The sequence below is a fragment of the Medicago truncatula genome, chromosome 4, assembly GCF_003473485.1.
Source record: "Medicago truncatula cultivar Jemalong A17 chromosome 4, MtrunA17r5.0-ANR, whole genome shotgun sequence".
Classification (NCBI taxonomy): domain Eukaryota; kingdom Viridiplantae; phylum Streptophyta; class Magnoliopsida; order Fabales; family Fabaceae; genus Medicago; species Medicago truncatula.
The window spans coordinates 47,059,784-47,085,960 of record NC_053045.1 but is presented as its reverse complement, the minus strand read 5'-3'; the positions used below and the strand labels follow the sequence as shown (position 1 = coordinate 47,085,960).

The 26,177-nt window shown below is 34.5% G+C and overlaps 1 protein-coding gene across 2 annotated transcripts; it reads right to left on the bottom strand.

Annotated features, from left to right (window-relative positions):
* Positions 1 to 4,233: 4,233 nt before the first annotated feature.
* LOC25493472 (putative receptor protein kinase ZmPK1) lies at positions 4,234 to 25,874 on the bottom strand. Of its 2 annotated transcripts, none has more exons than XM_039832862.1 (2): positions 25,559 to 25,874; positions 4,234 to 6,549 (listed from the first exon to the last, which is right to left on the bottom strand). In XM_039832862.1, the coding sequence occupies exons 1-2, from the start codon at positions 25,830 to 25,832 to the stop codon at positions 4,430 to 4,432; spliced, it is 2,394 nt and encodes a 797-aa protein (XP_039688796.1). In that variant the 5' UTR covers positions 25,833 to 25,874; the 3' UTR covers positions 4,234 to 4,429. The 2 variants fall into 2 exon arrangements, with proteins under 2 accessions (XP_039688796.1, XP_024637130.1); XM_024781362.2 differs by lacking the exon at positions 25,559 to 25,874 and adding an exon at positions 7,110 to 8,337 and having other exon boundaries at positions 4,236 to 6,549.
* Between the last annotated feature and the right edge of the window lie 303 nt (positions 25,875 to 26,177).

The following is a 26,177-nucleotide window of genomic DNA, read 5'->3' as shown; positions in this document are numbered from 1 at the left end:
GCAAACATAGCTCAAAAGGATTTTATTTAAAAAAATGTTAAATATAAATATACTAATTTTTCGTTTTAATCCCTCTAATTTTTTTTTTCAACTTTTAGTTTCTGTAAAATTTTCAATCATTATTTTTGATCCCTATTTATAAGTTAAAGTTTTGTATTTTTTAATGAAATTGTGCAGAAATGTGTAGAATATTGTAAAAATCTTTCCCAAAAATAAATATATATATTTTTTTAACAAAACATAAATTAAATATGAATTTTAACCACCAATAATATAAAAATTCATATAATATTATACATTTTTCTGTAAAATTTTATTAAATAATATGAATCCTACAAATGAGTTTACTTTAAAGGGGGATCAAAAGTGAAGATGTCCAATTTTTTGGGACTAATAATCGAAGAAATTTTTTAGAGAGACTAGAACGAAAAGATGACATTTATAAGGACAAAAAAACATTTAACCCTTTAAAAAAAATATGAAAAAAATACTTTTTCCATTCCATTGTTAAATAGCTTATGGCAAATGACTTATTAAATTTATATCAGATAATTGATAAGATATTTGATAGACTGTAACTTTATATATAAGGCTTAATTGCACTTTTGGACCCCTATCTTTCCAAAAGTAGCGGTTATGGACCCTTAACTAATTTAAATACAAAACAGCCCCCTATGTTTTGATTCTTTGGCAGTTTTGGACCCCCAGTCCATTGCTAACTCGGTCAACGCTGACGTGGCACCCTAAGTGAGGTGCCACGTGTATATTTAATATTTTTTTTTGCCTCGGGGGTCCAAAACTGCCAAAGAATCAAAACATAGGGGGCTGTTTTGTATTTAAATTAGTTATGGGTCCATAACCGCAACTTTTGAAAAGATAGGGGTCCAAAAGTGCAATTAAGCCTATATATAAATATAAAATGTCACAAAAAAATATATATTTAGGGTCTGTTTGTTACGAATTAAAATAAAAGTGATTTTGAGATAAAATAATTTAGAGATTATATTTTAGAGATTTTTTAAAAAATCAGAATCTATTTTGCGTTTGTTTAAACAAATAATTTTGTTTTTTTGGATACAACTATATAAAAATAATTTTTTGTTACAATATTAGTTCAATCGTTTAAATCATATTTTCTCTCTCCTCTAAAAAAAATCTATTTTTTGAGAAGCTGCTATTAACAATGAAGCTGTTTTTAGATTTTTTTTAGATTCTGATTTTTTTTTTAAACTGTAACAAACGGATGCAAAACTCTTAAAATTAATTATTTAAAAAAAAAGTGATTTTTTTCTTAAAAAAATTATAACAAACGGGCTCTTAATTAATATTTTGTATATTTGGATTAAGATATAGAGGTAAAATTATACCAGATGCTTTAGGTTTCATAATTGGAATGAGTACAATATAGGAGTAAAATTGTGAGGAAAAAATTATAAGTTATATATTGTAAACTACTTGAATTTGTAAAAAAATGTTATAAATTAGTAAAAATAAACTATAAACTTATGAAGAAATAACGGTTATCAAATGAGTATTTTTCTGATCATAAGAGCTTATAATTATTATTTTGGTTTAATACATGCTTTGGTCCCTTAATTTATTTTTGGATTTCAATTTAGTCCCCTAACTTTAAACTGTCTCAATTTGGTCCCCTAAGTATACCTCCGTTTACCCAAGTGGTCCTTTCTGTTAGTATTTTTCAAAAAAACGATAACTTTTTCCATGTAGGCTCTGACACTACCACCATCACACAGCGCCGTATGTTCCAACATAGGACCATACGCACCCTAGAGGTGTCTTGGCAGAAATGATAAGATCATTGTGGAGTTTTCAATTGATCATACAACAACTTGTCAAATTAAAGGAAAAATAATCTAGGCCTCTATTGAACTCCTAACCCCTTGAAAGGTTTGTAAAACACCAACTGAAAAAAGAAAAGAAAAAAACAACTGAAACCTGAGGAACAAGAAGTGATATGGTTTCTTCACATGTTCAAGAGGGTCTGATTGGCGTGCCTCATATCACTCACTCGAAGCCAACCCCACATAAAATGCCTCTCAAGACTAACTAACCATCCATTTATAGACTTTAACCGTCATTTTGTGAAGAACAAGAAGAAAAAGGGAATGAAATTGAAAATAAACTTCAACAATGACCACTCTAACTTCAAGACTCACAAATCTTTTATTCCACAAGCTAAGTCTAACTTCTTAGAGATGAGATTGATCATCGGTTGCCAAGTCATCTCCCTACAGGGATTGGCCTCCCTTACAAATATGAACTATAAGCTATCCGTTATGAGGTTATTCCAATTAAGAAACCTGAAAATTTACTAGCAGGGATCAAATTTGCTAATAGAAAATATTTGGAAGACCATTGTTTAAAGAATAAATTTAGAGAAACTGAAAATAAAAAATGATATACTTATAAGAAAAAAAAAAACTTATATAATTTTTTTTTTATTTTTAAACCAAGGACACATATTTCAAAGTATTAAGCCTAAAGGACAAATTAGAATATAATTTCTACCTACAACAAAAATAAGAAAAGGTAAATAGTCAATTTTTTTTTTTTTGGTTAAAAAATAGTCAAAATTTAATTATATTATTTCCGACTATTAGAATATAAAATATTCATTATATAAATTATTAGTACATTGTATATTAGTTAGAGATAAATGATAGATGAGTTATGAACTTGGGTTTCAATTATCTCTAACCAATATACAATATAATGTATCTAATGAATATTTTATATTTTAATAGTAATGTTGTACTATAAATATAGACTTTTGCACGCACTTTTATTTATTCAGAAAGCTAACGGTAGAAGACAAAGGTCAATTATTAGAGTTGTAAGGAAGAGGATCTCTATCCTCCTATTGTTCTCTATAATGTATGTTTTTCTATTGTTTTATAATGATGTTTGATGTCATGTGCAAATAAACCTCTTTGATTAAAGTTTCACGATGAACCATTTCTTATTTGTAGGATTCAATTAATAAAGTTTTTTTATTCAATTTATGATTCAAGTGTTTGATTTAATTTGTATATGTTCATTTCTATACCATATCTTAGATGGAGCATAATAGGATTGACAACCCTAATTATGTTTGAACTAGACAATAGTAAATTGCATATTTTCTAAATTAAATTCTTTGAATCAAATCTAAGTATGAATTTAGGGTTATGACTTAAGGGAACACCACAATCGTAACTGATTGAATTACGGTGATATTAAAAATAAAACTTCAACTGATTCATCACGATGTCATGTTCTACTTTCTTAAATTAAAAGACAGGTCATAAACTAGTAATGAACGAGTTAATTCCAACAAAGAGAGAAGGGGTATTCAAGAATTATCTAATCACTGATATACTTATGAATCAAAAATCCTAATCTCGCATTAGACTGGACAATTAACACCCTCCAAAACAACTTCATCTTTACTTAATTCTTTACTTCTAATAAATTCCTTTAACTACTGAGTTGAACGATAATTCCTATAAAGACAATAATTAACTACTTTATTACTTAAGTACGATTTGGTGCACTTGTCAACTCATACGTATACACCATTAATGACCTAATTACCATTTTGTTAATTTTATTTTTGTGGATTTAGTTGATACCCTACCACCCTTGATTTCTATTTCTATTATGAATAATATTATTGGAGGTGTTACTGGTGGTACATTAAAGTGCGAACAGAGTGGGATGTCAATGTATCATATTAATATAGGGTTTAATAGTGTTTTATCCCCTGTAATATAAGTTATTTTTGGTTTTTTCTCCTGTAAAATATTTTTTTTGAATTTCATCCTTGAAATTTGAAGATTTTTTGGTTTTAGACCTTCATGAAAAATTTCACACCTTGTAATTTGAGCAAATTTAGGTTTACCCCCTTGTAATTTGAGCAAAGTTCGGTTTACCCCCTGTTAATTTGAGCAAATTTCGATTTGTCCCCTGCCATATCTTCGATTTTGTACTGTCAAAATTCATGAAGGTCCAAAACCAAAAATCTTCAAATTAGAAGGACGAAATCTCAAAAAAATATTTTACGGAGGTAAAACCGGAAATGACCTATATTACAGGGTATAAAACACTCTTAACCCTTAATATAGTAACACTTCTTAGTTAAAAAATAAAATAAAATAAATACTTACATATGTTGAACCGACTTTAATTTTCCACACATGCTAACAGTATATTCTATTATGCAAATGTTTAATATTTTAAATAAACAATTATTCATTTTTTATCAAATTTTTGCTAGAATGAAAATTCCTCATATTTTAATACAAATTTATCAAACTTTTTTCATCCCAAGCATAAGATTATTTGCATTGATAAACCATGTGGGTTTATCAATCCTCTATCTATTTTGTCTAAGATTAAGAGACCAAATAATCTAATGTAGCAACATGCATCACTCAACAAGTCTTTGATTACTTTCAAGCATCTCAACCACCTGGCTCATATTAGGCCTAATATCTCTATCTTCCTCTACACACTCCAAAGCAACTTTAGCCAAAATTTCCATCTTAATTAAATCACAATTAATCACTATTGAAGGATCCATAATTTCTTCCACCCAACATGCACTCCTTTTTTTCTCTCTTACCCAAGTTACCAACCTTCCATTATATGCCACTTCTCCATCAACTCCTTCAATATTCATCATTGTTGATCTTTTTCCAGTTATCATCTCCAACAAAACAATCCCATAACTATAAACATCCACTTTAGATGTTATTGGTAAATTGAAAACCCATTCAGGAGCCATATATCCTCTTGTTCCTCTAATCATTGAGAATTCTGAATTACTATTGACATTGTTTCTATTTCTCAGCTTAGACAATCCAAAGTCTGCTAACTTGGGTTGATAGTTAGAATCAAGAAGTATATTTTGAGGCTTTATATCACAATGTAAAATCCACTCCAAACATTCTTCATGTAGATAAGCTAGGACTCTAGCTGTTCCTAAAGCAATATCATACCTTTTACTCCAATCAAGCATGTTAGTTTTAGATGAAAGATTTTCAGCTAAAGAGTCATTCTTCATGTACTCATATACCAAAATTCTATGCTTACCTTCAACACAATATCCCCACATTTCAATTAAGTTCATGTGATTGAGCCTTCCGATGATGCTTACTTCAGCAAGAAACTCTCCTTCCCCTTGATTAGCTTCATTCAATCTCTTTATTGCTGCTTGTCTTTGATCCGGCAATGTACCTAGGTATACAACCCCTCCTCCGCCTTTTCCAATCTCATTACTGAAATTCTTGGTTGCCACCTTCAACTCCGAGTAACTGTATCTTCTGAATCCCAATAATGTATGATGATAGCTATTTTGATCCGAAGTAGTTTTTTTCGTGGTCTTGAATAAAAAAACAAAAACCACAAAAAAGCAAACTAATTCAAAACAACCAATTGCAATTGAAAGCCAAAGGAAAAACTTCACCGTATTGTTTATTGGTTTTTTGGCATAGTCTTTGTGAATTTGGACCAAACAAACACGGTCTTCTACACTCATAGACTCTTGTTTAGTGAAGTTATTACCTTTTGGAAGTCTCAAGTAAGTTGTTCCTCGAAAACTTGGTGAATACCTCCCATTCAACAAATTTAGCTTTGTATAGCATTTGAAGATGCCTTGGTCCCTTTCAAATGTGTGTTGGAATCCTTTGCAGTTACAATCTTGCAAACATAAAGTCTCGCAATTTTTGTAGGTACTATTTTCAACAAAATTAATGTCATAACCATAAAGCTCAAAACCTGGTAATTTTAAAAAGGTAGAATGACTTCTATTGCAAGTAAAATCAAACATAGGCTCACAACCATAAGACCAATCATTATGGTTCTTCACTTTATATCCTTGCAAACAAGAACACTTCTTACCCTTTTTCGGATGATAGCTACAAGTGCTATTTTCACCACAAATTCCATGAATGGTGCATGTATCATATATGACTTGCCATGAAACATACCAATTTTCTAACAAACTTTTTCGACTGTAAACACGAATATTACCATCAGAATCCATGGTTAATCTTCTTTGCATAACCGTACCGTAATCATATGTGGAAAAAATGTAATTATCAGATGAAATAAACTTTCCATGAGAATCCAACAAAGCAATTCTACTACTATTATAATTGAACCTTCCAGCTTGCCAACTTAACAACCATGGTGGTGGCCAATATGTGCTTGAAACATCAGGACCATCATATTCTAGACGAATAATATTGTTATCATCAAAAAACAACTTATAGAAGCCAGAAGAATGATTACTCTGACTTCTTGAGGAACCAAGTTTTGTGTATCTAGTGAGAGGTTGATTAGGAAGGAGAGTATTTGTTGGAAAATCATAGCTTTGCCACAAGATCGTAGTACCTTGAAGCTCACGTAACACAAGATTGCCATCTTCTTTTAGATACAACTCTAGTGGAGTGTTTGATTCTGTGTTTGAAGACCAAATGTTGTTTTGACCGGCATCAAGCAAAAGGATATTACCTGTGTTTAAGAGGGAAAGCTTTGAGAGCTTACCTGTTTGAAATTAGGAGACAATTAGGAAATCAGAGGAGATAAAATTGGATATCTAAAATCATAATATTTTTATTATTAATAGACACAATATCAAGATTGTAGTATTAGGCCATGCCATAGTCACATAATTTTGTAGGGTTTCACTCCCTACCCAATATTGGATATGTTGGGGGTATATTTTGTTGGTACGTTTGGGGTCCATTGCTACAATTTTAGTTTCTCTAGAATTTTCAATTACTCCATCCAAACACACCAAATAAAAAAAAAATAAAAATATTTGCTAACCCATCGTAATTAAGATCTTTAACCTAATAGACCTCTGAAGATATTTCTACGGCTTAGACCCTTTGAACCGCTATGAGACTAATGAGTCGGCAACAAGACATCTTTTTTTACTAGGACTAAGTTACCTCTCAAATTGGCGACACTAAGAATCGAACCCGGAATCTTTTCTTGAGAGAGTCATGTTGCCAGCTCTCCCAACACCATCTTTATCACTATAACCAAATTATATTAAGCAAGTGTATAATACTATAAAATTTGCATAGATTTTAACATACCATTTACAGGGTTGTCACGGTTTGCTGTCCAAACAATAGTGGCAGGGTTGTGAGTGTGAGGCTGCAGTTCAGTGAACCATATTCCAAAGGAAAAAGCATTTTCACCAACTTGAAAGAAGCCAGCTGAGAACATTCCATTTGAAGAAACAATTACATCTTCAGCATACTTCTCTACTGAAAGAGAGGACCCTTTGTTCAATGATGATAATGAAGATGAACATTGGAAGGGAAATAACAAGTAGGCTAGGAAAAAATATGAAATTGTGAAAGCCATGTTAGTTAATTGTTTGTTGTTGCAATTGCAATGTAATTTGCTATATAGCATAGAGTACATATATATAATGAATATACGTGATGTCCAAGTGTGAATTTGTCTTTTGATTGAACAAATATGTATTTTTTATTTGGGTAAAAATGTATAGTCTATCTATATTTAAAAAAGAAAGAAACATAGGAACAAAAGAATGTTCTAAGCTAGGACCATACGTTGCTTCCTGTAAAATGTCATATGTTTGGATTTTCCAATGGTGGCTGTAGGCATAATGCTTGACGTAGAAGGTCTTTTGTGGTAGGATCTTGTGGAAATCTTGCACCAAGGAATATGGGGTCGTCCCTAGAGGAATATTTTATATATTATGAAAGAGAAGAGTTTTAAAATTCGATTTTTATTAGTAATAAGTTAATGCCCCTCTCTATTTCGTGGGGCTAGATTTATTTGTCCACACTCCTCAACATTTTAATAACATTATCATTATCAATTTTTTCTTCTCTTCTTTTAACTTGGCCATCACCATTTTCCCCCTCTTCTTTATATTTAAGACGGTGATTTATGGTCAATTTTGGCATATGAAATCTCTAAATTGTATTTTTTTTCTTCCTCTTTTATTTGAATAAGTGATTTTTAGAAATGAATTATTTGAAGTGAAATTCTCTCAATTTCTCTCGATTGTTATATCTAAATCATTAAATTTTCTCAATTTCTCTCGATTGTTATATCTAAATCATTAAACATGGAAGAATAAATAGATATAAAATTGTAAAGAAAAGATGACATTGAGTTTGTGGTTAAGATGTAACAATTGAGAAAATTGAGACAATTCCAATGGAGAGAATCCACTTCCTTTTTCATCTCATGTGTTATTTGAGTCATGTGTTGATCTTAATAAAATGATTTGTCGTGTTGATTTTATTGAAGAAATAAATTTTATTTACTGAATGTGAAGAGAGTAATGATATCTAACTGTATGCGGATAAATAAATTAATTTTCTAAATAAAAATAAACATTGTTCATCCATTTAAATTGATAGTGTAAATCAATACACCATAAATTTAAAGTTGCTAAAAATAAAAAAAGGCAAATTTATCAACAAACTCGCTGTTGAGACAAAATCCTTATTTAATGTTTTAAAGATTACAAACATATTATATTTATTTAATTTTGTTATCTACTATTTTTTTTTGTGAGAATTTGTTTCATGAGAATGAACTGAGAATGTTCTGGCAGAAACGATGAAAATGGAACTGTTATCGCGATTTTCGGGTGTCAAGTCATTAATTAGGCTTGAACCTTTCAATCTTTGATATTCTCTATTTTTTCTTGGGAAGGGCAAAATTGAGAAAAAACCCTTAGATTCTAAGTTCGGGGGTCGTTAGGCACCCGGAACGATTATGGTATTCCATAAGAACCGTTCTCCTAAGTTTATTTCTACGCTTTATTTTTATTGCCTACTTATTAAAAAAGAAGTTTTATTTGAGTGAAGAATGGGGGGAGAAAGTGTTTGAGGTTTTATTTTAGTGGACTTGGAGAGGTTTTGACCTCATGCCTACATACCCATTTAAGGGATCAAACTCCATGTAGTTCTCTCTCAAAAAATGTTTTTTTGTGTGTTTGGTTGATTTTAGTTTTTGTTGGAAAATGGTTTTGAAGAAGAGGAAGAGGCCTTAAAGGCATAAGAGAAGAAAATGGTGAATGGTTGGTTCAATTGTTATTAAAAAAGTCTAAGTAGGGATTAGGATTCATTTGGATTTGTTTAAGAAAATAAAGAAAAAAATTCAATGGAGTTTTGACTCCAAGGTTTGTTTTGAAAAATTTGAGTGATGGAATTGGTTTATTATTTTTTTGAAAATTGACATTTGTCTAAAAATCGCGTTTCCTAAGCATACATCTAAACGGTAATCATGCAACGTGTGTGCGTGTCGGTGCTTGTGTCGGTGTACATCCCTTATAGTGTCCATAGTCCTTTACATTGAGTCCTAAATACATGCTATGGTCTTGCAAGGAATTTAAAAAGAGAACTAATCTACCTAAAATTATTACAAACCCATTTGATATAGAAATGAATAGAAAAAAATAATGCCTAAACTATGAGATGGATGAAATATGAAATGAAATGGTTAGTATCATAAGGCATAAAAATGGTAAAAAAGGTAAACAAAATTGAATAGAATAGCAAAAAAGAAAAGAGCAATGAAATGAAATAAAATGGCAAAATATACCTAGAATTAGGTATAACACTTAGACATGCATATGGCTTATAATTCCCTCATCATAGCCATTTTTAAAAGAGATTTGATTTTAAGCTACAATGTGAGGATCATAAGAACACACACAAGCAAAGCATCATACCATATTCCTAGAGATATTTTCACACATTATTTGACATGTAAAAAAAAAAAAAAAAAATCACAAAATGTCAAAAAATGCACCAAGAACAAATAAGAATTTAATGAGCAAGAATTAAAGAGAACAAATGAAGAAAAATAAAAAAAATAAGCAAGTGAATTCTAACATTTAGAGAAAAAATTAAAATGATAGGGAAACATTTTTAGAAAATTTTTTAGGAGCATAAAACGCCAAGAAAGTGTAAAAAAGTATTTAAAACACAATTAAAAAGCAATTAAAAAAGAGGCTCAGCAGGATTTAATCTGGTCCGCTGGATGAATCCAGAGGTCCAGATCTAACTCCCAAGATCACATCACAGCCACTGGATCAAAGATCCAAGGGTCCAAAAAAAAGCACAAAAGATAGTGTAAAATGCAGAAAGCACAGTGACCGTTAGATCAAAGATATAACGGTTCAAACAGAAGATATAACATATTCCACACAAAAAATCACACACAGGATTCAAAATCAAATACACAGCAGCCATCAGATCTTGGAACAATCCAGATCTGATGGTTCACAGAGCGAGGGAACACCACAGAAACATGCACGCGCGCGCGTGGGAACGGAGGGGCTATAAAAAGGAGTTTCAACAAAAAAACACAAAGTTCACAAAAAAAACCTCTCTCTTCCTTGGATTCTAGAGAGAGAGAGTCTGACCTCTCTCTAGAATCCGGTCATCTTCTCCGGTCATGCCAAGCTTCTCCGGCGCGGTGGCCGGCCACCTCAAGGTGGCGGCGCCGCCGCCGGAAATTTTTTTTGCTCCGATTTCAAATTTTTTTACATTTTTAAACATCCTTTTTTCTCCTATGCATGAATCTGAGCTTAGTTTTTTGAAAAAGAATTTCAACCGGAGTAGATCTGAGTTTGAAGTCGCGGTTTTGAATGAATTTTTTTTTTAGTTCTTTGTGCTTTTTCGGTTACACGCTTCTATAATCCTACAGATTTACACTTGATTCGCCTTTTTCTCTGTTCTTGCGAAAAAAAGATGAAGTTTGAGTTTTACCTGTGATTTTCTTGGTGATTTCGAACCGGATCTTCAGGAAAACTTGAGTTTGATCTCGTTCTGTTGATTCTGGCTTGATTTCTTGCTGTTCCGATCCTCTCTTCTTCTTTACAGGTTCGACATGCTCATTTTCGTCCCTCTTCTTCGTCTCCGAGAAAGCCTCTGTGATCGTGCTTGAGTTCGCCGCTTTCAGTGGTGAATTCGTACTCGAATTGCAGAGCAACGATTCAATGATGATGATTCCTTGATGAATCTCTGAGAATCAAAGCCATTTCAATGGATTCTGGTTCTGGAAATTTCTAGGGTTTTTGATTTGTTCTTGGGGATTTTTCTGTTTTGATCTAACTGAATGGAGAGAGAAAGTTGAAATCTGTTTTTGTGATGTGTCAATCATTCTGTGGATCTGTGCAGAATAATGCTATTTATAGACTGCCATGTGTAATTTTGGACCAATGAGGCGCTGCCATCTGGACTTGGACCTTTCTGTAAAAAAGAAAAATAAAAGGACTAATCTGCAATTATGAAAAAGGACTCAAAAATGCAATTTGGAAAAGTATTGGACTAAAATGCAATGTTAGAAACTATTTCAGGGACTAAAATGCAATAAAAATAAAATTGGACTAAAATTGGTAAATTGGACAAAACGTAAAGTGAAACCAAAAAATAAAATCAACAAAAGGACTAAAATGAACCAGCTACAAAAATGAGGTATTTTAAAATACCTCTATGCCGAAATTTTGACAGGAAAAGACCAAAATGCCCCTAGGGACTAAACTGACCCAAACTGACTCAGATGCAATTTTTGAAATAATTTTTAAACAAAGACTCAACAATGATTCGTACAGACAGGTTGAAAAGACTCAGAGGCAAACACAGGAACTAAAATGGGTTCCACTGCAGGAAATGACCAAAATACCCTTTTGTATGATTTTTGAAATAAAATGCAAGAAAAGTAATGCGACGTTTCAGAGAGTTCTTAAATGACTTGTAATGTCAGAAAAGACAGAGGCAGTGAAATACGTTTAAAAAGAGAGTAAAGATTCAGAGTAAAATAACAGAGAATTGACAAATATTAGTGTTAAAAAAGAAATTTGAACGAGTATTTTTAGGTCCAAAATCAGGGTATAACAGGAACAGTACATCAAAAGTGAACATGTTTGCACAGCAAGAAAGCATGACTGATTATGTTTTAATAAATGTCTATTGGGCCATAAGAAAAGCTTTAAGCCCATTTGGAAAAGAAAGCCCATTAATATCTCATGGATAAGATCAGATGACTTATTTAAGCATGACATCACTAAAGCAAAAGGACATGGCATCATCAGCATTGGGCAACAAGTTATACAACTCATTACAGCTGGTTCTCTCACGCGCAAGCAAGCAACAATGCTTTCAAAGCCAGACAAATCAGACATAACATTCTGAGAACGTTATGGCTATTTTAAAGAAGAAAAGAGAAATCAATTGAGACTTTGGACAGCTATCAAAAACACATCCAACAACTCTATTTTCTCTCTTGATCACCAGGACACTCCTCACCTATAAATACAAGGGCCTTTGAAGGTCATAAGCAAGAGTTTTGCAAGCTAATATCTCTCTAAGTGAAAATCATCACTACAAACAAAGCTCTTCGCAAATAAAGCAAATTCCAAGCTCTCACTATATCTCTTGGATCTTCTCTTTCGAATTTGCTATTGTAAAACTCAAACAAAGAATTGAGTATTTATTTGATCCAAACAAATCTCATCATACAAAGTGTGTTGTATTTCTCAAAAGATCTCTGCTAGGCCGAAGCCCTATAACGAATAAAACATCGTATCCAGATCTCAAAAGATCTCTGCCAGGCCGAAGCCCTGTGATGAATAAAACATCATCTCAACACGACTATGATGCATGGCATGTATAATGACTCGATAATGCGACAACAATCCACAATTTTCACCTCAATATATAGGACAACACCCAATTATATTGATTATCTCCACAACATTTGCATTATCAAGAAAACATGCCCATACACAATTAAATCATAGCATTAATCATCACCACATCAACATGATCATTAATAATCAACAATGTCATTCAACATCAACTATCACATATAGTTTCACCAATTCAAGCATTCTCATATTCCAAGTAACAGGGAAAACAACATCTCATGATAAATATCAAATTCAACATATAACCATTCAACATCAACTATCACATATAGTTTCACCATTCAAGCATTTTCATATTCCAAGTAATAGGGAAAACATCATCTCATGATAAATATCATATTCAACATATAACCATTCAACATCAACTATCACATATAGTTTCACCATTCAAGCATTCCTTACATTCTAAGTAAGATAGCATACACATCCCATGATAAACATCATATCCAATACAATCATTCATTCATACAACTTCACTTAGTCATACAAGAATAATCACAATAACTCACAAAGACAATTTGCTCAAGAAACATTTCCGACAAAAATCCAAATCATGTGGCAAACGGCCAACATTGATAATTTTCAAAGTTAGGCAACTTATTCAAGTTTGAAATCCTACAATTCAACCTTAATCAATCATGTAGTCAAGGACTTAAGCCACTTACAAACTATTAGAAATTAGTTTAAAGGATAGCTTAAGTTCGTATGAGAAAACCCAAGACAAAACGACATTTAGCTCAAAACCCGTTTTCACCGATTCAACTCCGCCCAAAATAATTCTTAAACCATCAACACATTCATATTCCCAAATACATAAATGCATACTAAATTATTTACTCTAAGTACTTCATTAAACCCAATATCAAGTTTGGAAAAGTTTCACGGCTCATAGAAAAAGTTATGATAAGTTTTCACAAAAATCCACATGACCCATGCGTAGTAATTTGATCATAACTCAAGTTCTAAAAAACATTTGGATGTCAAACCAAAGCCATTAGAAAGCAAATAAAATTATTTAAAACTTTCATGTTTACACTCAAAGCCAATTCAAAGCGAAAAGGGGTGAAAATAGTGAAATATGTAGGATCTGGTTCACAGAAATCGTGTCACGTTTTTCTGGAAATCGTGACACGTTTTTATGTCCAGAACCATTGAACGTTCTGCCAAGAAATTGTGGCACGATGGCAAAATCGTGGCACAATTTTGACAGTATCATGTCCAAAAATAAGCTTTTCCAAAAAGTGCGTTTTTCACCATTTCGCGCGTAAAATTCAAAGCGTTAATCGGATTTTGATGTCGTTTTCGCCTACACGCTCCTGACACTTTACTCAAACATAATCTACAAAAAAATTCATGTTTCAAACATCCCAAAAGTCATCTTCCAAAATCTCACATAATCACTTATTGGCGAAAATGCTTAAACATCGACATTTCACACGAAAAACCCGTTTTCTCCCAAACGACTCAACTAACACAACCACAACATGAAAACAGAAATTCTTCTAGGTTCAATTCATCCAACAATAACAAAATTTCAGTCAACAACCATATATATTAAAAGTTCATTTTGGTCCTTCACATGAACACTTAACTCAACTTCACCAATTTCACAAACCACTAACAACAATCCATTTCTCAACAACAAATCATGATTCATGCAAACCCAAGCCATGTATCATCATCAAAATATGACTAAACAACAACAACAACCATTGATCATGAAACATATTACAATTCATCAACAACCATGCATAATTCACCAATTGAGCATAATTTACAAACTACCCATTTTCATACATCATGAACTTGCAATTTCATCATCAACAATTCATTTAACATCAAATTAACATATTCAAACATATCTCTACAACATAAGCACGAATTTCAAAGATTGGGTTCATGATAATCACTTATTCTCATAATCAATTATGCATAGAACAAGAGAAAAAGATTTAACTAAATGATTATGATAAAGACTAACCCCCTTACCTTAGATGAAGATTAATCCCAACTTAGGCTTCAATTTAGCTCCTAAGCTCACTCCAATCTTGATTCTTCAAGCTCTCCCTCTTCTCTCTAACTCTTGTTCTTCTCTTCTCCCACTTTCTCTCTCTACCTCTCTCTAGAAAATATCTTATGAAATGAATGAAGTGATATTTTCCTAAGACAACTCCTTAGGTATGACCCTTAATGGGCTTAACCTAGTTTCTAGTGGGCTTAACACATTTTTATTCAAACCAAAAAAATATTTCTACACTTCAAACAATATTTAACTAATAACGGCAAAATGTCACTAACGGTAAAATCTCAATTTACTCTAGTAACTTAATGAAATAACTATTCACACTAATCACTAACACTGTGTTTGGTTAAGGTGAAAAAGAGAAGAGAGAAGTTGGTGAGAGAGAAGTTGAAGAGAGATATCCAACTTCTCTCGTTTGGTTTGCAAAGAACTTGCTGAGAGAGATTACAAAAATGCGGGCTGTAACGCCCACTTTCGTTTAATCGTTATTTAATCGAGTTTAGGTGATTATATTATATTTATATAATATATGTATGATTTTGATATGTTTTGATAAATTGTGGTGATTTGATTGATGACGTGTTAGGTTATGAGTTTTGGAGGATTTGATAAGATTAGAGAATTTATTTTTATTGTTAAATAAAATAAAGATTTGAAAAATATTTAGTTGAGGGCTGTTTTGATATTTTAGATAGTTTTGGGGGAGAAAGTGAGATAAGATAAGTTATTAGAAAGAGGTATAAATAGGAGAAGACCTAATATTTTAGAAACTCATTGTACGTGAAAACTTTTGGAAAAGGGAGAAAAAGCTTAGAAGGGAGAAGAGCATAGAGAGAGCTGCGATTTCTTCATAACCAGGTAAGGGTGAGACTAATAATTCAATAATGTTAATTACTGTAATTCTGATGATTAGTTGACAAAGTTAGGATTGATTTAGAGAAGTTTTGGAATTAGGTTAAAACCCTAAAAAATTGATGATCAAACGGTAAAACTTGTTAGATTGATGTAGAAACCGTCCTTTAACCTTAGAATATGTTTAGGATGAATTCTGGAATCAAAATTAGGCTTTGAACCATGTTGTGTGATGGATTTTTGAGAAAAACCCTAGTCTGCCCGTGCTTCTGTTCATCGCTCGCCACGGCGAGTGATGATCCTCGCCTCGCGAGTGATGAACTTCATCGCTCGCCACGCGAGCCCCTTTCCTTCGCCTCGCGAGTTGTTTGGTTCAACTCGCCATGGCGAGCAACCTTCCTCGCCTTGCGAGCTTAGGCAGAGTGCATGTCATATTTCGTGTTTCGACCTTTTTAGTTGAATCTTGTATGCCTTTGAGTACCTGAACTTACCTAGTATTGATTAGGAATGAATGTAGGATCAGAGGGAACCCAGAACAAGCTTAGTTAGTGAGTTGAGTGGTTCTCGCCATGGCGAGTAAGTACTCTCGCCTCGCGAGTACAACCAGGATGAACTTGATTATGTGTTTGTGCGATCTGTGTCGCACTTTTTGGTCCAGAGTGAACCCCTAATTGGTAATGAAACCTTATGATAACGTTTAATGCAGTCTGTAAAGCTATTGAGTTAAGTTGATATTATTTGAGCATGATTAAGGTATTATGCAATATGTAAGATATAATTGAAATGATTATGATTCTAGTAAATTGTTGTTGATATATTGATATCTCCTTGCTGTTATGCGACTTGACTATGCTGCTGCTGTTATTTAACTGAGTATGCCATGTTTATATATGAATATAATGAAAATGATGACGTTTTGCATCAAGTTATTGAATGCACATGATTACGATGATTATGATGTTTTGTTCATATGTGTCCATGCATAGCATATCATTGAGCTTAGTCCTCACCACGAAAATTAGGAGCTTTGTCCTCCGCACGTTTTATAGGAGCTTTGTCCTCCGCACGATTAAAGTATATTAATACTTATGATGACGATTGGTACCACATGCATATAAGGGTCTAGGAGCATTGTCACATTGTCATGATTAAGATGCCTTGTTGATAATGAATGGATATGTGATTATGTGATAAGTGTTATTTGATTATGTTATGTTGTTTATAATGATTGGATATATGATTACGTGATAACTGTTTAGCATTTATGCAAAGTTAATAATGGAATGATTGATGTTAATTTATGATTCGCAATTACATTGATTAATGTTATTTTATTATGAAATCTCACCCCTTCTGCTTGAAAATGTTGCCCTTCGTATGGGTAACTTGCAGGTGATCGTGCTTAGTGTGCAGTTGCTTCAGTGAGTGGCCTTGCCTCTCTGTGTCGTCTAGGTCGCTCTGATACGTAACGGGATGGGGTTAATGCTATAACATGCTTCATTCTTTTACGTGAACTGCCATGATAATTTATGCTTTGATAAACTCTTTTGAGATACTTGTTGGGGCCTGCGTGCCAAACTGATTTATGATTTCTGAACTAATACTCCGCTGCTATGTTAAGATATTATGTGGAAGTTGAATTATTATTTAACTGTTTTTGGATTACGTTTCTATGTGATATCCCGTTATGGTTTTTACTCTGATAAATGTTTAAGAAATTTGTATATTGGGAAAACGGGGTGTTACAATTGGTATCAGAGCAGGTCGGTCCGTCCGGTCAATTAGAGAGTCGTGTCGAGTCTTAGTAATATTTATATTACTATCTTATGTTGTTGTTGCTACTTTTGTAGAATATCCGAAATGGCTGGAAGGAATGATGCTGCGTTAGCTGCTGCTCTTCAAGCTGTTGCCCAAGCTGTGGGACAACAACCTAACGTGAATGCTGGTGCAAATGCTGAAGCTAGGATGTTGGAGACGTTCATGAAGAAGAACCCTCCGACTTTCAAAGGACGTTATGACCCTGATGGAGCCCAGACGTGGCTTAAGGAGATTGAGAGGATTTTCCGAGTTATGCAGTGCACTGAAGATCAGAAGGTGCGGTTTGGTACTCATCAGCTGGCCGATGAAGCTGATGACTGGTGGGTTGCTATTCTGCCTACCCTCGAGCAGGAAGGAGCTGTTGTGACTTGGGCTGTTTTCAGGAGAGAGTTCCTGAGAAGATACTTTCCGGAAGATGTTCGCGGGAAGAAAGAGATTGAATTCCTTGAGCTGAAGCAAGGAAATATGTCCGTGACAGAGTATGCTGCCAAGTTCGTGGAGCTGTCTAAGTTCTATCCGCACTATACTGCAGAGAATGCTGAGTTCTCGAGATGCATCAAGTTCGAGAACGGTTTGAGGCCCGACATCAAGAGGGCGATTGGATACCAGCAGCTGAGAGTTTTTCAGGATTTGGTTAACAGCTGCAGGATCTATGAGGAGGATACCAAGGCTCACTACAAGGTAGTGAATGAAAGGAAGGGCAAGGGACAGCAGAGTCGTCCTAAGCCGTACAGTGCCCCCGCTGACAAAGGGAAACAGAAGATGGTCGATGTTAGGCGGCCTAAGAAGAAGGATGCTGCAGAGATTGTGTGTTTCAATTGTGGTGAGAAAGGCCACAAGAGCAACGTCTGCCCTGAGGAAATCAAGAAGTGTGTCCGGTGTGGTAAGAAGGGTCATGTTGTAGCTGATTGCAACCGTACAGACATTGTTTGCTTTAATTGCAATGGAGAGGGTCACATTAGTTCACAGTGTACTCAGCCTAAGAGGGCGCCGACTACTGGTAGGGTCTTTGCTTTGACTGGGACTCAGACAGAGAATGAGGATCGTTTGATCAGAGGTACTTGCTATATTAATAATACTCCTTTAGTTGCTATTATTGATACTGGTGCTACGCATTGTTTTATTGCTTTCGATTGTGTTTCTGCTTTGGGTCTTGTTTTGTCTGATATGAATGGAGAGATGGTTGTCGAAACTCCAGCTAAGGGTTCGGTGACTACTTCTCTCGTATGTTTGAAATGTCCTTTGTCTATGTTTGGTCGCGATTTTGAAATAGATTTAGTTTGTCTACCTTTGAGTGGTATGGATGTGATTTTGGGTATGAACTGGTTAGAGTACAACCACGTTCTTATTAATTGTTTTAGCAAGTCAGTACATTTCTCTTCCGTTGAAGAGGAAATTGGTGCAGAGTTTTTATCTACTAAGCAGCTGAAGCAACTGGAACGCGACGGTATCTTGATGTTTTCGTTGATGGCTACTTTATCTATTGAGAATCAAGCAGTGATTGACAGGTTACCGGTGGTGTGTGAATTTCCTGAAGTTTTTCCAGATGAGATTCCTGATGTGCCTCCAGAGAGAGAAGTTGAGTTTTCTATTGATCTTGTTCCTGGAACGAAGCCGGTCTCGATGGCACCTTATCGTATGTCTGCTTCTGAGTTATCTGAGTTGAAGAAACAGTTAGAAGACTTGCTTGAGAAGAAGTTTGTTAGACCAAGTGTTTCACCTTGGGGAGCGCCGGTTTTGCTAGTAAAGAAGAAAGATGGTAGTATGCGGTTGTGTATTGATTATCGGCAGTTGAACAAGGTAACTATCAAGAATAGGTATCCACTTCCGAGAATTGATGATTTGATGGATCAGCTAGTGGGTGCACGAGTTTTCAGCAAGATTGATTTGAGATCAGGCTATCACCAGATTAAAGTAAAAGACGAAGATATGCAGAAGACGGCTTTCAGAATGCGTTATGGTCACTATGAATATAAAGTTATGCCTTTCGGTGTGACCAATGCACCTGGAGTGTTTATGGAGTATATGAATCGCATCTTCCATGCATTTTTGGATCGGTTCGTAGTTGTGTTTATCGACGATATTTTGATCTACTCCAAGACTGAAGAAGAACATGCCGAGCATCTGAAGATTGTTTTGCAAGTGTTGAAAGAGAAGAAGCTTTATGCTAAATTGTCTAAGTGTGAATTCTGGTTGAAAGAAGTGAGTTTTCTAGGCCATGTTATTTCTGGTGATGGTATTGCAGTGGATCCGTCTAAAGTTGAAGCGGTATCACAGTGGGAGACTCCTAAGTCAGTTACTGAGATTAGAAGTTTCTTGGGTTTAGCTGGTTACTATAGAAGGTTTATTGAAGGGTTTTCTAAGTTAGCTCTTCCGCTAACGCAATTGACTTGTAAAGGTAAAACTTTTGTGTGGGACGTCCATTGTGAGAAAAGTTTCGGTGAATTGAAGAAGCGTTTGACAACTGCTCCAGTGTTAATTTTGCCGAAGTCAGATGAACCTTTTGTGGTATATTGTGATGCGTCCAAGTTGGGTTTAGGAGGCGTACTTATGCAAGAAGGTAAAGTGGTAGCTTATGCTTCAAGACAGTTGAGAGTTCATGAGAAGAATTATCCTACGCATGACCTCGAGTTGGCGGCTGTAGTCTTTGTATTGAAGATCTGGAGACATTATTTGTATGGTTCGAGGTTTGAGGTGTTTAGTGATCACAAGAGTTTGAAGTATTTGTTCGATCAGAAGGAATTGAATATGAGACAGCGAAGATGGCTCGAATTGTTGAAGGATTATGACTTTGGTTTGAATTATCATCCAGGTAAAGCTAATGTTGTTGCAGATGCCTTGAGTAGGAAGACATTGCATATGTCCGCCATGATGGTCAGAGAGTTCGAATTGCTTGAACAGTTTAGAGATATGAGTTTGGTTTGCGAATGGTCACCTCAGAGTGTGAAACTGGGTATGCTGAAGATTGATAGTGAATTTCTGAAAAGTATCAAGGAAGCACAGAAAGTTGATGTAAAGTTTGTGGACTTGTTGATTGCTAGAGATCAGACTGAAGACAGTGATTTTAAAATCGATGATCAAGGTGTGTTGAGATTCCGAGGAAGAATTTGTATCCCAGACAATGAAGAGATTAAGAAGATGATTCTTGAAGAGAGTCATAGAAGTAGCTTGAGTATTCACCCGGGAGCTACGAAGATGTATCATGATTTAAAGAAGATTTTCTGGTGGTCTGGTTTGAAACGAGATGTGGCACAGTTTGTGTATTCCTGTTTAGTTTGTCAGAAGTCGAAAGTCGAGCATCAGAAACCCGCTGGGATGATGGTACCTTTAGACGTGCCAGAATGGAAATGGGATAGTATATCCATGGATTTTGTGACGAGTTTGCCAAATACTCCTAGAGGGAACGACGCAATTTGGGTTATTGTTGATAGATTGACGAAGTCGGCTCATTTTCTACCTATTAATATTAGCTTCCCTGTTGCCCAGTTGGCAGAGATTTATATCAAGGAGATTGTGAAGTTGCATGGTGTTCCTTCGAGCATTGTATCAGATAGAGATCCAAGATTTACTTCTAGATTTTGGAAAAGTTTGCAAGAGGCCTTGGGTTCGAAGTTGAGATTGAGTTCGGCGTATCATCCACAGACAGATGGTCAGTCGGAGAGAACAATTCAGTCGCTAGAGGATTTGTTGAGAATTTGTGTTCTTGAGCAAGGAGGAACTTGGGATAGTCATCTTCCGTTGATCGAGTTCACATATAATAATAGTTATCATTCTAGTATTGGAATGGCACCGTTCGAAGCTTTGTATGGTCGGAGATGCAGAACTCCGTTGTGTTGGTTTGAATCAGGAGAAAGAGTGGTCTTAGGACCAGAGATTGTTCAGCAAACTACTGAGAAAGTTCAGATGATCCAAGAGAAAATGAAGGCGTCGCAGAGTCGACAAAAGAGTTATCATGATAAGCGTAGAAAAGATCTTGAATTCCAAGAAGGAGACCACGTGTTTTTGAGAGTCACTCCTATGACTGGTGTAGGACGTGCTTTGAAGTCAAAGAAATTGACCCCGAAGTTCATTGGTCCGTATCAGATATTGGAAAGAGTTGGAACGGTGGCTTACCGAGTGGGTTTACCGCCGCATCTTGCGAATTTGCACAACGTTTTCCATGTGTCGCAACTTCGAAAGTATGTTCCGGATCCATCTCATGTAATCCAAAGCGACGATGTGCAAGTTAGAGACAACCTTACGGTAGAGACTTTACCGGTAAGGATTGATGATCGTAAAGTGAAGACGTTGAGAGGCAAGGAGATACCTCTCGTGAGAGTCGTTTGGTCGGGAGCGACTGGTGAAAGCTTGACGTGGGAGCTTGAGAGTAAGATGCTGGAGTCTTATCCAGAGTTGTTTGCTTGAGGTAAATTTTCGAGGACGAAAATCCTTTAAGTGGGGGAGAGTTGTAACGCCCACTTTCGTTTAATCGTTATTTAATCGAGTTTAGGTGATTATATTATATTTATATAATATATGTATGATTTTGATATGTTTTGATAAATTGTGGTGATTTGATTGATGACGTGTTAGGTTATGAGTTTTGGAGGATTTGATAAGATTAGAGAATTTATTTTTATTGTTAAATAAAATAAAGATTTGAAAAATATTTAGTTGAGGGCTGTTTTGATATTTTAGATAGTTTTGGGGGAGAAAGTGAGATAAGATAAGTTATTAGAAAGAGGTATAAATAGGAGAAGACCTAATATTTTAGAAACTCATTGTACGTGAAAACTTTTGGAAAAGGGAGAAAAAGCTTAGAAGGGAGAAGAGCATAGAGAGAGCTGCGATTTCTTCATAACCAGGTAAGGGTGAGACTAATAATTCAATAATGTTAATTACTGTAATTCTGATGATTAGTTGACAAAGTTAGGATTGATTTAGAGAAGTTTTGGAATTAGGTTAAAACCCTAAAAAATTGATGATCAAACGGTAAAACTTGTTAGATTGATGTAGAAACCGTCCTTTAACCTTAGAATATGTTTAGGATGAATTCTGGAATCAAAATTAGGCTTTGAACCATGTTGTGTGATGGATTTTTGAGAAAAACCCTAGTCTGCCCGTGCTTCTGTTCATCGCTCGCCACGGCGAGTGATGATCCTCGCCTCGCGAGTGATGAACTTCATCGCTCGCCACGCGAGCCCCTTTCCTTCGCCTCGCGAGTTGTTTGGTTCAACTCGCCATGGCGAGCAACCTTCCTCGCCTTGCGAGCTTAGGCAGAGTGCATGTCATATTTCGTGTTTCGACCTTTTTAGTTGAATCTTGTATGCCTTTGAGTACCTGAACTTACCTAGTATTGATTAGGAATGAATGTAGGATCAGAGGGAACCCAGAACAAGCTTAGTTAGTGAGTTGAGTGGTTCTCGCCATGGCGAGTAAGTACTCTCGCCTCGCGAGTACAACCAGGATGAACTTGATTATGTGTTTGTGCGATCTGTGTCGCACTTTTTGGTCCAGAGTGAACCCCTAATTGGTAATGAAACCTTATGATAACGTTTAATGCAGTCTGTAAAGCTATTGAGTTAAGTTGATATTATTTGAGCATGATTAAGGTATTATGCAATATGTAAGATATAATTGAAATGATTATGATTCTAGTAAATTGTTGTTGATATATTGATATCTCCTTGCTGTTATGCGACTTGACTATGCTGCTGCTGTTATTTAACTGAGTATGCCATGTTTATATATGAATATAATGAAAATGATGACGTTTTGCATCAAGTTATTGAATGCACATGATTACGATGATTATGATGTTTTGTTCATATGTGTCCATGCATAGCATATCATTGAGCTTAGTCCTCACCACGAAAATTAGGAGCTTTGTCCTCCGCACGTTTTATAGGAGCTTTGTCCTCCGCACGATTAAAGTATATTAATACTTATGATGACGATTGGTACCACATGCATATAAGGGTCTAGGAGCATTGTCACATTGTCATGATTAAGATGCCTTGTTGATAATGAATGGATATGTGATTATGTGATAAGTGTTATTTGATTATGTTATGTTGTTTATAATGATTGGATATATGATTACGTGATAACTGTTTAGCATTTATGCAAAGTTAATAATGGAATGATTGATGTTAATTTATGATTCGCAATTACATTGATTAATGTTATTTTATTATGAAATCTCACCCCTTCTGCTTGAAAATGTTGCCCTTCGTATGGGTAACTTGCAGGTGATCGTGCTTAGTGTGCAGTTGCTTCAGTGAGTGGCCTTGCCTCTCTGTGTCGTCTAGGTCGCTCTGATACGTAACGGGATGGGGTTAATGCTATAACATGCTTCATTCTTTTACGTGAACTGCCATGATAATTTATGCTTTGATAAACTCTTTTGAGATACTTGTTGGGGCCTGCGTGTCAAACTGATTTATGATTTCTGAACTAATACTCCGCTGCTATGTTAAGATATTATGTGGAAGTTGAATTATTATTTAACTGTTTTTGGATTACGTTTCTATGTGATATCCCGTTATGGTTTTTACTCTGATAAATGTTTAAGAAATTTGTATATTGGGAAAACGGGGTGTTACACGGGCCCCACTGCTTTTTTGTTTCTTCCCTCATATGGGAAGAAAGACTGAAGAAACTCACTTTGCTATTATGTTTCCTATATTACCCTTGTTCTTGTCCTGTTATTCATGTTTTTTTTTCTCGCATCTTGTTTGCTCTAGTGTCGCCTTATTGAACCACGACCATGTTTTGTTTCTCATTTTGTTGCCCTATTTATTCATGTTTTTTGGATGGACCTGTGATAGTTTTCTGGGTGGATTGCTTATTAATACTGACCGTAAAATTCAAGTTTAAAGGGAAATAAATTATTACTAGTGTCAGAGAAGATAGATTAAGATGGATGGGTCGGTTTAGCAGCAATCGTTATGGTGGGATATTAAGAAAGGGAAAGATGTTGAGTTCTTCTAAAGTAAAATTTAAATATGAAATTAGCCAAACTAATTAATATTTTATTTTGATAAGAAGTCAATTTTTTTTGTTAATCGAGCATTAAATTAATTATTAATATAATAATTAGTTAAATTAATCTAACTGTATTGTATCAAAAAACTTAATGTAATTATTTAAACTACTCAAGATGTAACCCAAAAAAAAAATCAAGAATTAAATCATTTATATGTGATATTTTTTATCCCAAAGGTATTTTTGTACTTTGTGTATAATCAACACTTCTCTCTTTTCTATTTCTTTTCTCTTTCTCTTATACCAAACAACCCATCAAATCTACTCTATTTCTCACATCTTTCTCTCTTCACATATTCTCTCTTTTCAACTTCTCTCTTTACAATTTCTCTTCTAAATCAAACATACCCTAAAAGTAATTCTCCCCCAAAATTATAATTTTACCCGTTTTCTCACAAAATGACCAAAATACTCTTAAGTCTAAAATGATTAAAATACCCTTCTAACACGGAAACCATGAAAATGCACCCAATGAAGAAAATCACACACAAACACATAAAACACATAATAAAAGTAATTAAAATAAATCTAGCTAAAAATCGGGCTGTTACATAGAGCATTTTTGAGATGTCTGTAAACAATTCCCAAAGTTCCTTACCTATGCTGAAACTACCATATTGAATATTGTTAAGGAAAAAATAGTGACGACGAGGACAGACTCTGTCTTGCATCTTGCTTGTAGAACCAATATTTTTATTATTAATAGACACAATATCAAGATTGTAGTATTAGGCCATACCATAGTCACATAATTTTGAAGTATGCCTACCCAATTTTGGATATGTAGGGGTATACTTTGTTGGTACGATTGAGTTTCATATGCTACATCTAGAATTTCAAATGACTTCCTATTAAAAAACAAAGATCTTTAACTATTAATAGATGTCTCAAGATATCCCTACGGCTTGGACCATTTAAATCCTCTATGAGACTAATCACTAAGTTGACAACACTAACATCTTTTTTCTTATTAGGACTAAACGACGATAGGCATCGTACACGGAATCTTTTCCTAAGAGAGTGTCATGTTGCCAACTCTCCCAACACCATCTTTGTCACTATAAATAAATTATATTAAGCAATTGTAGAATACTATAAAATTTGCATAGATTTTAACATACCATTTACAGGGTTGTCACGGTTTGCTATCCAAACAATAGTGGCGGGGTTGTGAGTGTGAGGCTGCAGTTCAGTGAACCATATTCCAAAGGAAAAAGCATTTTCACCAACTTGAAAGAAGCCAGCTGAGAACATTCCATTTGAAGAAACAATTACATCTTCAGCATACTTCTCTACTGAAAGAGAGGACCCTTTGTTCAATGATGATAATGAAGATGAACATTGGAAGGGAAATAACAAGTAGGCTAGGAAAAAATATGAAATTGTGAAAGCCATGTTAGTTAATTGTTTGTTGTTGCAATTGCAATGTAATTTGCTATATAGCATAGAGTACATATATAGAATGAAAATATACGTGATGTCACATTGTGAATTCGTTTTTTATTTTATTTTAGAAAAGGAGTGTGAATTCGTTTTTTGATTGAACAAGTATGTATATTTTATTTGGGTAAAAATGTCTAGTGTGTATATTTAAAAAAGAAAGAAACATAGGAACAATAGAAGAAATGTTCCAAGCTAGGACCACACGTTGCTTCCTGTAAAATGTCATATGGGTTGGTCTGCTATCTTGCCCTAAGGACGATGGGGTCGTCCCTAAAGGACTATTATACAACACACGGG